Source organism: Chelonoidis abingdonii, unplaced genomic scaffold (assembly GCF_003597395.2).
Source record: "Chelonoidis abingdonii isolate Lonesome George unplaced genomic scaffold, CheloAbing_2.0 scaffold0024, whole genome shotgun sequence".
In the NCBI taxonomy this organism is placed as follows: Eukaryota; Metazoa; Chordata; order Testudines; family Testudinidae; genus Chelonoidis; species Chelonoidis abingdonii.
In genome coordinates, this window is record NW_027424285.1 from 122,711 (window position 1) to 132,607 (window position 9,897).

The following is a 9,897-nucleotide window of genomic DNA, read 5'->3' on the forward strand; positions in this document are numbered from 1 at the left end:
CCCCACTCCAGTAACCAGCCGTGGGCCTTCAACTCCTTTTATTGACACTCGTGTCTCGTTAACAGCGATTAGTAACAAAACCCCATCGTGCAGTACCCAGAGCCCAGCACTGAACTCCGTGTCGCTTCCGCTCCTGTCCCCACCGCTTCGGCCCTGCCTGCGCCCGGGAAATAGCAGCTGTCACCGGGGCCCCTCAGGGGCCCTTCCGCAGCTCGTCTGCCCCGGCTCACCCCCCCCTTCCCTGTCTCCATCAACCCCCCCTTCACCCAGCCGGGCCAGGGTCGGAGGTGCCACCAGGAGCTGTCACACCCTGCAGTTAAGGCAAAATCTTCCTGAGGGTCCATTAGAGGGGCATGCCTGGGGCCAAATGCTGGAAAGGAAGTTGGGGGGGGCGTTGCTGAGCTCATCTCAGCTTGATGGCGAGAGCCCCTCGTGAGGGCCGGTGCGGCTGGAAGAACCGACCAAGGACTCGGGGAAGACCGGGGCTTGGGAGGTTCCAGTTTAAGGTGGGACTTGGGGCTTAAAGAGAAATGGACAGGGTGTCCTGGTGTGGTTCGATGAGGGATCGCAGGGGGGGACAGGTGGCAGAGTTGAGAATTTGGCCGGTGCCCCAGCTGTGGAGGGGCGTTGAGCACTGGGGTGACGATGGGTGGTGATGGAGAGGTATGGCATATCCTGAGTTGATTTGGGGTTAATACTGCTTAGGAACTGGGCTTGGGCTGAGTCACGGGTGGCCAAGGGTCAGTGCGGTTGAGAGATCCAGCCATGGACGGTGGTTCCTTTTTAGTGTTGCAGCAGGGGCACAGATCATGGTTAAAATCAGCCTTACCATCAGAGCTAAGCCTGGAGGACGCTAGGTTTGCGTTCGTGTGCTGATGTTGGGTTTGAGGAGCACAGGGTTGGCGGTAGATGCCGTGGCCCCGGTTTGTGTAAAGAGCTGGACCCGATGGTGACACCCGGCTTGGATGTTCCAACCTCACAAGTGATTATATGAAAATGTGGCTGGAAGGAAGGTCAGCCTTTCAAGGGGACAAGATGGCTGACTCACGGGCATGGAAACAAGATGGCAGAACCGTGGTCAAAAGGAGAAATATGGGCAGCCCACATCCAGGAACCAAGATGGTGGACATCGTCAAGGAAACAAAAACAGCCAATCCGTGTCAAGGAAAGAAGAAGGCCGTCCCGTGTCAGTTGATGACGATGGCAGAACCACAGTCAAGGAAAGATAATGGCCAGCCTACGCTAATTGAAGGTGGCCCACACTGAGGGAAGAAAATGGTGGAATCATGATTAAGGGAACAAAATGGCTGACTCCTCAAGCAAACAAGATGGCAGAACCACGGTCAAGCGTAGAAGATGGCCAACCCCCATCAAGGGAAGATGACAGCTGACTCGCAGCAAGGCACTGAGATGGCAGCGGCGTTGGGCATTGGACAAGGCGGGGGAATGCTATGTAAACAAACTCCACGAGGGCTGTGTCTTTGGCGAGCCTCCTCCCTGCCCCCCCTCACATCTTCTTCACCCGGCTCTCCAGCCCCTCGAGTTCCCTCATCACCTCTCGGGGCAGGTCGTCGTTGACCTGCTCGGTCAGGTATTTGCGCACCTCCCACGCCTCCTGCTCCCAGAAGGCCTTGGGCAGGGAGAAGAGCTCTTGGAAGTCCACCTTGGCCAAGCCCTGGAGGTTAAGGGCCCCTTCCTGAGGCACATAGCCGATAGGCGTCTCCCGCGCACTTTCCTCTCCTTCCACCCGCCGGAAGATCCAGTCCAGCACCCGCGAGTTCTCCCCGAAGCCTGGCCACAGGAAGTTGCCGGCCGCGTCCTTGCGGAACCAGTTGACGTGGAAGATCTTGGGCAGACGGACCCCGCGCCGCTCCTCCATGCCCAGCCAGTGCTCCAGGTAGCGCCCAAAATTGTACCCAAAGAAGGGGCGCATGGCGAAGGGGTCGTGCATGATCACCTTGCCTAGAGGGGGGGCGGAGAAGCGGGGAGGGTAGGTCAGCCAGGGAGCTATGAGTAACTGGGTATGGCGGGAATCTGCCACAGAGGATTGCGGATAATCAGGAAGGGTGGGAGGGCAGCGCAAAGGACTGTGGGTAAATCAGGGGAGGCCATTGCAAAGAACTGGGTAAATCAGGAATTGTGAGAATCTGCCACATTGGATTGTGGGTACTCAGCAAGAGTAGGACTCTGGGGCAATGAATTGTGGGTGGATTTGGCTCTGCAGGACTCCAGCGCCAAGGACTGTGGGTAGCCTGCCATCGCGGGACAGTGGTGCAGCGGATTGTGGGTAGTGGGGAGACATGGGGGTGGCGCAATGGGAGGTCCAGAGCTCCTGTTTCCTCGGGCGGGGGTGGTAAAGGAGCGCGGGACCCAAGCAACGGGACCCAGGCTTCCGGGGGCCTTTACCTTTGTGTTCGGCAGCCGCGGTGGACTCGGACCTCATGGCGCTGCCCACGAAGACGCCGTGCCGCCAGTTGAATGCTTCGTAGACCAGCGGCACCCCTGGGGAGAGGGGGAGAGCAGTGTGAGCCCGCTGAGGGACCCAGGAGTCCAGGGGGAGGTGGGAAAGGAGGGCGGGGGGTTACCTTGGGGTCTCCTCCCGCCGAAGATGATGGCATCAATGGGGACACCCTCGGGGGACTCCCAGGCCGGGTCCATGATGGGGCACTGGCGGGCCGGGGCGCAGAACCGGGAGTTGGGATGGGCACACGGCTCCTTGGCACCTGGTGCAGAGAGAGAGGTTGGGGGCGCCGTGGGGAGGGGCTGGCGGGGGGCGCCATTCCGCGGGCAGTGGGGGGGAGGGGGAAGTGGCCGTGGCCCTACCCGGCACCCAGGGCCGCCCCAGCCAGTTGGTGATGGAGGTGCCAGGGGGCAGGACCTGGTCGATGCCCTCCCAGTAGACGCCCCCCTCGCTCGTCTCGCCCACGTTGGTGAAGAGGGTGTTGCGCTGTATCGTGTGCATGGCGTTGGGGTTGGTCTTCATGGAGGTGCCCGGCGCCACCCCAAAGAACCCGTTCTCGGGGTTGATCGCCCGCAGCCGGCCTGGGGAAGGGGAGAGGGGGTTAGCTGTGGGATCCTCCCTGGGAGTCCCCCCCATCACCACGCTGGATCCCCCCAGACACCTTCTCCCCAGATGGGCTCCCCCCTCCCCAGCCCTTCACCTTGGGGTTCCCCCCACATCCCCTCTGCCCCATCCCAGATCTGCTGCCCCCATCCTCGGCGTGTCCCCCCCAACACCTCACTTTTGCCCCCCTCCCTGATCTCACCCTCACTGTCAAACTTCATCCAGGCGATGTCGTCGCCGACGCACTCCACCCGCCAGCCCGCCAGCGTGGGGTTCATCATGGCCAGGTTGGTTTTCCCGCAGGCGCTGGGGAACGCGGCTGCCACATACCTCTTCCGACCCTCGGGGTTGGTGATGCCCAGGATCTGCGGGAGGCCGGGGGGAGTGAGAACATTAGGGGCTCAGGGGGCTCCCCGCACCCCACCGGGGAGAGCACAGGGGCAGCAGAGAGCAGGAAACTACCCACAATTCTTTGCAACATGGACGTGGGCTACCCAATTGCCCACAGGCCGTTGCAACAAAGCCCAGCTGCTCCAAATTTACCCACAATCCTTTGCAACACACTCTCCAATTACCCACAGTCCTCAGCATAATAGCCCTACTGCGGCCAATTACCCACACTCCTTGGTGCCTGAATCATCCTGGCCCACTATCTTTTACAACAGGCTCTTGCTCCCGAAATTACCCATCATCCTTTGCATCAGACTCCCATTCTCCTCACTGTTCATGTGCTGGGCAGTCAGATTACCCACCATGCTTTGCAACAGAGGCTGACTCCTGTCAGACTCCCACAAGCCTTTGCACCCAACCTCCTGCGTGAGCTAATTACCCATAACTCCCCTCTGACCCCCTGCCTGGGGCCAGTGCCCCCAGGGGTTGAACTGGGGGGCCACTTGCCCATCCCATTGACGTCAGACACAGCCCCATTCGCCTGGGATGTCAACAGGGCCCGGGCATTTATTAACTAATATTTGCTCGTTAAATATCTGGGGAGCGAGGGTGTAAACACAGAGTGGCCTTTGGTCCTGGCTCATAGCCCCTCCCCCCGCACAGCCAGGGAGAGAACCCAGGAGTCCTGGCTCACACCCCCTCCTCCCCCCCGCTCTAACCACAAGACCCCACTCCCCCCCCACAGCCAGGGAGTGAATCCAGGAGTCCTGGCTCACAGTCCCCTCCCTCCCCCCGCAACCATTAGACCCCACTCCCCTCCCAGAGCCAGGGAGAGAACCCAGGAGTCCTGGCTCCCAGCCCCCTCCCCCTGCTCTAACCACAAGACCCCACTCCCCTCCCAGAGCCAGGGACAGAACCCAGGAGTTCAGTCTCCCAGCCCCTCCAGCTCTGCCCATTCGACTCCACCTGAGCTGGGGATGGAACCCAGGCGTCCGGGCCCCACCCCTCACCAGCATGTGTTCGGCCAGCCACCCCTCGTCCTTGGCGATGCGAGAAGCAATCCGCAGAGCGAAGCATTTCTTCCCCAGCAGCGAGTTCCCACCATAGCCGCTGCCGAAGGAGACGATCTCCCGCCTGTCAGGGACGTGGGCAATCAGGGTCTTCTCGGGGTTGCAGGGCCAGTTGTTCACCAGCTCCTCTGGGGGGTGGGGAGCAGAGATGGGGGATTAGGGGGTGAAGGTGGCTGGGGTATCGTCCTGCTGCTTGCACCAGCAATGAGGCGGGGTTGGTACGGGAAGGTTACCCCACCGCGCCCACCAAGGTTGGGGGCCAAGCTGTGTGTCGCTCTGGGGGTGTTATCCCACCGCACCCACCAATGTTAGGGGGCTGCATGTCTCTCTGGGGCATTACCCCCGCCCTGCATGCACCCATGGGATGGATTGGGCTGTGTGTGCCCAGGGGAGTTATCCAATCGCACCCACCAACAGCCCAGGACTCACCTTCCAGGGGCAGGGGGCGCCCCACAGAGTGGAGGCACTTGACAAACTCCCCCTCGCCCAGGGCACGGAGGACAGGGGCCCCCATCCGGGTCATGATCCGCATGCTGGCCACCACATAGGGGGAGTCCGTCAGCTGCACCCCGATCTTTGAGAGTGGGGAGCCGATGGGGCCCATGCTGTAGGGGATGATGTACATGGTGCGGCCTGGAGAGCGAGACAGAGCGATGGGCATAGGGAGATGGGGGCCTGTTTCCTGCTCCCCCGGCACCCCCTAGAGGGGAAGGGCCCGTCACCTTTCATGCAGCCGGGGAACCGGCCATCCATGGCCTCCTGGAAGGCTTTGGGGTTCATCCAGTTGCCCAGCTGCCCCTTGGCGTCCCCGGCGGGGATGGGCACCGTGTCCCGCTGGTTCTCCGTCACGATCACCGTCTTGCTCTCCACCCGCGCCACGTCCTTGGGGTCCGTCCGGGCCAGCCAGCTGGGCGGGGAAGAGCCAGGGAATCATTCCACCCTCAGCGCCCCAGGCATACGGGACGGTGGGGAGATCGGGATGGGGAATGGGACCCAGGCGTCCAGGACGGTGCTGCAGTCCCTGTAGAGGGAGGCATCAGGATGGGGAACGGGACCCAGTGTCCAGGACAGGGCCGCAGCCCCTGGGCGGGAGGGATCAGGACGGGGAGGATTTTACGATAGCCAAGAGCCTATTGCAAAGGGTTGTGGGTAACTGGGGAGAGCACGACAGGGGATCGTGGGTAATTTGGCCCCACCAGTGCAAAGGACTGTGGTTAAATTGGCACAGCAGGAACCTGCCGCAGAGGATTGTGGGCAGTTTGCAAGAGCAGGAGCGGAGGATTGTGGGTAGTTTGTAGGAGTGGGACAGTGATGCAAACGATGGTGGGTACTTTGGCTTGAACGGTGGGGAGGGGAATGGACTGATACGGGGCAGGGGACCCAGGCGTCCGGGAGGCACCTACCAGTTCTCATATTTGTCCAGCTGTTTGATGACACCCTCATCCTCCAGCAGCCCCAGGATGGCCCCATTCTCAGCTTCAGAGCCGTCGCAAACATGAACGTTTTCGGGCTGGCACAGCCGCACCCCGTGCTCCACAAACGCCCGCAGCTGGCCCGGCAGCTGGCCCAGGTCCCCGCTCGGCACCCGCAGAGCATGGGCCAACCGGACCGGCGCCCCCCACCAGCACCGCAGGGAGCGGGCACCCTGCCTGCAATGGGGAGAGGGGGTGAGAACAGGCTAGTGCCAGATCTTCCACAAGAGCGTGGGAGCTCACACAAGCCTCTCTGGGTATGCACAAGAGCATGTGGGCTTGCACTGAAGTGTGCACATGTGCTCACACTCCCACGTGGCAGAGTCCACAAGAGTGCATAGATTTTCACAAGAGTGCGTGTGTTTACGTGTGCTTTCATAAGCACGCCTGGCAATGCCTGATGTAAAATAATCGTGCAAATGCATCACAAAGAAGCTGTTGGGAGCACGCCAAGCCAGAGGCCGATTTGCACAACACTCATGGTGCCAGGACACGCGGCGGTGACTCTGCGGTGGGCGTGCCAACGCATGTCCAAGGTGCAGAAGCCCACATGCATTTGCACGAGGACCTGTGAGTGTGCAAGGAGAGCGACCGTGTTTGTGTGAGGGCATCAGCCCTGTGTCAGACCCCGCACGCTTGTGACACGCATGTCAGAGCGTGCACAGGCAGCCCCCACCTCACCAGGCAGGAAGGGAGCTCTGCTAGACTGGACCAAACCTGCCCCCTGCCTAGCACTCCCCCATGCCCCTCACAAGGCCTTGGGGGCAGGGCGTGTACCCCACAGCAGCCTCTGATTGGCAGGCTGCCTGGAACAGGGGTGGGGACAGCTGGCAGGGCAAAGACCAAGAGGCAAGACACGTTGTCTGGACTTTCACCTGGTGGCCGCTGGGGATTCTGGGTAGGCAGATGGGGTGGCGGGGGGGGACAGGGGGCAGCCCCCCCAGAAGGGGATCGGCCAGGACGTACTGTCCCCAGCGCTGACCCTGGGGACACTAGCCTGCTCAGGGGTGGATCCCAGCCAGAGAAAAGCAGCTGCCTCTGGGGAGGGGCACAGCCACCCATAACGCAGCAGCACCCTCCCCAGGGCTGGGAGAGTGGGGGGCTGCGGGTCGGGAGCGAGGGGCGCAGGCAGGGTTGGGGGGCTGCGGGTCGGGAGTGAGGGGCACCCTTCGGTCTCCCCCCCAAGCTCCTGCCCGGCCCTGACCCGGGAAAACAAAGCCCCATGGATCCGCTTTGGATCAGCGCCGATCCGGGGGGGGCAGGGGGCGGAGCCGGGGGAGGGGCAGGTGACGTGGAGGCAACACAAGGAAGTGAGGGCCTGAGCCCTGAGAAACACAACACGGGATCCCCCCCGCCCCCCGCCAGCCCTGCCGGTGCCCCTCACTCCCGACCCTACGGGCCTCACTCCCGACCTGCAGCCCCCGCTCCCCCCAGCCTGGGCGCCCATAGAGCGGGCACTGAAGGGGAAAGGAAAAGGGAAGTAAAATGAGGAATGGGGGTTCGGGGGCAACAGGGGGGTGCAGGAGGACGGGGGTTCGGGGGTGCAGGACGGGATCGTGGGAACACATGGGGTGCAGGAGGAGGGGGATTCGGGGGCACAGGGAGGTGCAGGGGGACGGGGGATTGGGGTACACACGGGGGTGCAGGAGGAACGGGGGATCGGGGCACAGGTAGTGCAGCGGGGGATGGGGCCTTTCGGGGTACACGGGGGTGCAGGAGGACGGGGATCGGGGCACAGGGGGGTGCAGGAGGACGGGGGATCGGGGCCAGGTAGGTGCATGGGGGATGGGGGTTTCGGGGTACACGGGGGGCAGAGGACGGGGGTTCGGGTACACGGGGGGTGCAGGGGGACGGGGATCGGGGTACACGGGGGGTGCAGGGGGACAGACCGATATGGGGCGCACTCACCCCAGGAGTCGGGTGTACGGCGCGGGCATCGTGCCTACAGTGCAGAAGGGACCCAAGCGTCCGGGTGCCGCTTCGCAGGGGGAGGGGTGGCCCCGTTTTAAGGGGGGAGCCCGCCGAGAGGGGGGCGGAGCGGTTCCGTGGGGGGCTCCCCCCAGCGATCGGTCTCTCCCGCCGCTTGCCCCGGCTCTGATATGGCCGCTCGGGGCCAGGCCCCCCCCCGCATGATGTAAGACAGGGGAGGTATTGCCTGGACAGACAGACGACGGGGGCGGGACCAGAAGTCCAGGCCCCGCCCCTCTGGGTCTGTCCCATTGTGCCCCGCCAGCTGGTTTGTTTATTTGTAGGTCTTCCTGCGATGTTGGGAACCGTAGGGGTTTATTATTGCTAGGGTTTCCTGGGGGGCTCGGGGATGCTGGTTTGTCATTGTAGGGTCTTCTGGGCGATTGGGGGCGTGGTCGGGTCGTTATTTTTTTGGGTGGGGGGGTCTCCTGGAGGTGGGGGGGCGGGTCGGTTATTTGTGGGGTCCCCTGGGAGGTGAGGGGGGGCGGGTCGGTTATTGTGGAAATGTGGACGTCCCCGCTGAGCCCCTGTGCGTCAATGTTCTGGCTGCCACTTACAGGTTCTGGCCCCAAGCAGGTGGCCAGGCATCAGCGGCAGAGACCTGAGAAGTGTCCCCATGGTCCCTCCCTTCTTCCCCTTAGCTCTTCCCCTGTCCCTTAGGACCAGTCCCTCCCCCCCTGTGGCCCCCCCCTTTCCCCCTCCCCTTGTGCCCCCCATTCCCCCTTTCTTCCGTGCTCCCCATTCCCCTCCACTCCCCCTTGTGCCCCCCATTCTTCCCCCTTTGTGGCCCCCCATTCCCCCTGCTCCCTGTGCCCCATTCCCCCTCCACCCTGTGCCCCCATTCTCTCCCCCTTGTGCCCCCCATTCCCCCTGCTCCCTGTGCTCCCCATTCCCCCTCCCCCGTTGCCCCCCATTCTCTCCCCCCTTGTGCCCCCATTGCCCCCTTGCTCCCTGTGCTCTCCCAGCCCCTCTCCCCATTCCTCGCTTCCCCTGCTGCTCCCCAGCCCTCCCCCTTGTGACGCCCCATTCGCCCTCCCCCTGTGGCTCCCATTCCCCTTGTGCTTTCCCCAGCCCCTCCCCCTGTGGCCCACTTTCCTTCTGACCTTTTGATGCTCCCTCCTCCCTGTGCCCCCATGCCCCATCGTGCTTCCCTAGCCCCTCCCCTCCCCCTGTGCCCCCATGCCCCTGTGCTCCCCTAGCCCCTCCACCCTGTGCTGCCCCTCCCTGCACTTCACCCCATCCTGTGCGCCCAGAAACCCCTGTATGACCCCTCCCCCTCTGCTCCCAGGCCCCTCCTCCACCTTCAGCTTTTTCAGCAACTTCCTCATTTTCCAGGGTGCTGACTCCAGAGCCCCCCCCAGAAGGCAGCGTGACAGGGGGGGGCGTCACACACCAGTCACCCAACCTGATTGTGCAACAGCCCCGCACCCCGTTTTACACAGGGGAGAGACTGGCTGGCTCAAGGGGGTGGGACACGGGGCCCCACCCCTCTAGGGGGCGCTGTCTCCCACCCGACCCCAGGGTGGGGAACGGGACGTAGGGCCCGTCCCCTCTAGGGGGCACCAGGTCCCACCCAGCCACAGGGTGGGGAATGGGGCGTATGGCCCATCCCCTCTAGGGGGTGCCAGCTCCCACCCGGCCCCAGGGCAGGGAATGAGGCGTGCGGCCCGTCCCCTCTAGGGGGCGCCGTGGAGTCAGCGGGGGATGGGATACTCACCCTGGTGCTGGATCTTCTGGGCCCTGCCCCGCCGCCCTCGGGGGGCACATGATGAGCCAGGAACCACAGCGCTTGGGCAGCTGGGAACTGGGGAGGGGGGGGCGGTTATTGCAACAGGGCAAAGGGCTGGCTGGGAACCCAGGCGATCGGTGAGTCAGCTACTGACACAACGTCCCTGAAACTGCAGCCAGCCACTCCCTGCCCTGGGACTGGGGG

At 63.4% G+C, this 9,897-nt stretch overlaps 1 protein-coding gene across 1 annotated transcript; it reads right to left on the reverse strand.

Moving 5' to 3' along the window:
• Positions 1-266: 266 nt before the first annotated feature.
• Positions 267-8,168, reverse strand: PCK2 (phosphoenolpyruvate carboxykinase 2, mitochondrial). Its single transcript, XM_075061351.1, has 10 exons — positions 7,905-8,168; positions 5,928-6,173; positions 5,247-5,431; positions 4,954-5,157; positions 4,465-4,652; positions 3,267-3,429; positions 2,824-3,042; positions 2,586-2,723; positions 2,407-2,502; positions 267-1,962 (listed from the first exon to the last, which is right to left on the reverse strand). Exons 1-10 carry the CDS (start codon positions 7,931-7,933, stop codon positions 1,508-1,510), a joined length of 1,923 nt encoding a protein of 640 aa, XP_074917452.1. The 5' UTR covers positions 7,934-8,168; the 3' UTR covers positions 267-1,507.
• Positions 8,169-9,897: the final 1,729 nt, after the last annotated feature.

Excerpts from the sequence above, each read along its gene's own strand:
- PCK2 (XM_075061351.1), bottom strand. The coding sequence starts at position 7,933 with ATGCCCGCGCCGTACACCCGACTCCTGGG. Across the intron at positions 6,174-7,904 it reads CCGTACACCCGACTCCTGGG|GCAGGGTGCCCGCTCCCTGC; the intron begins GTGAGTGCGCCC and ends TCCCCATTGCAG. Across the intron at positions 3,430-4,464 it reads GGCTGGCCGAACACATGCTG|ATCCTGGGCATCACCAACCC; the intron begins GTGAGGGGTGGG and ends GGCCTCCCGCAG.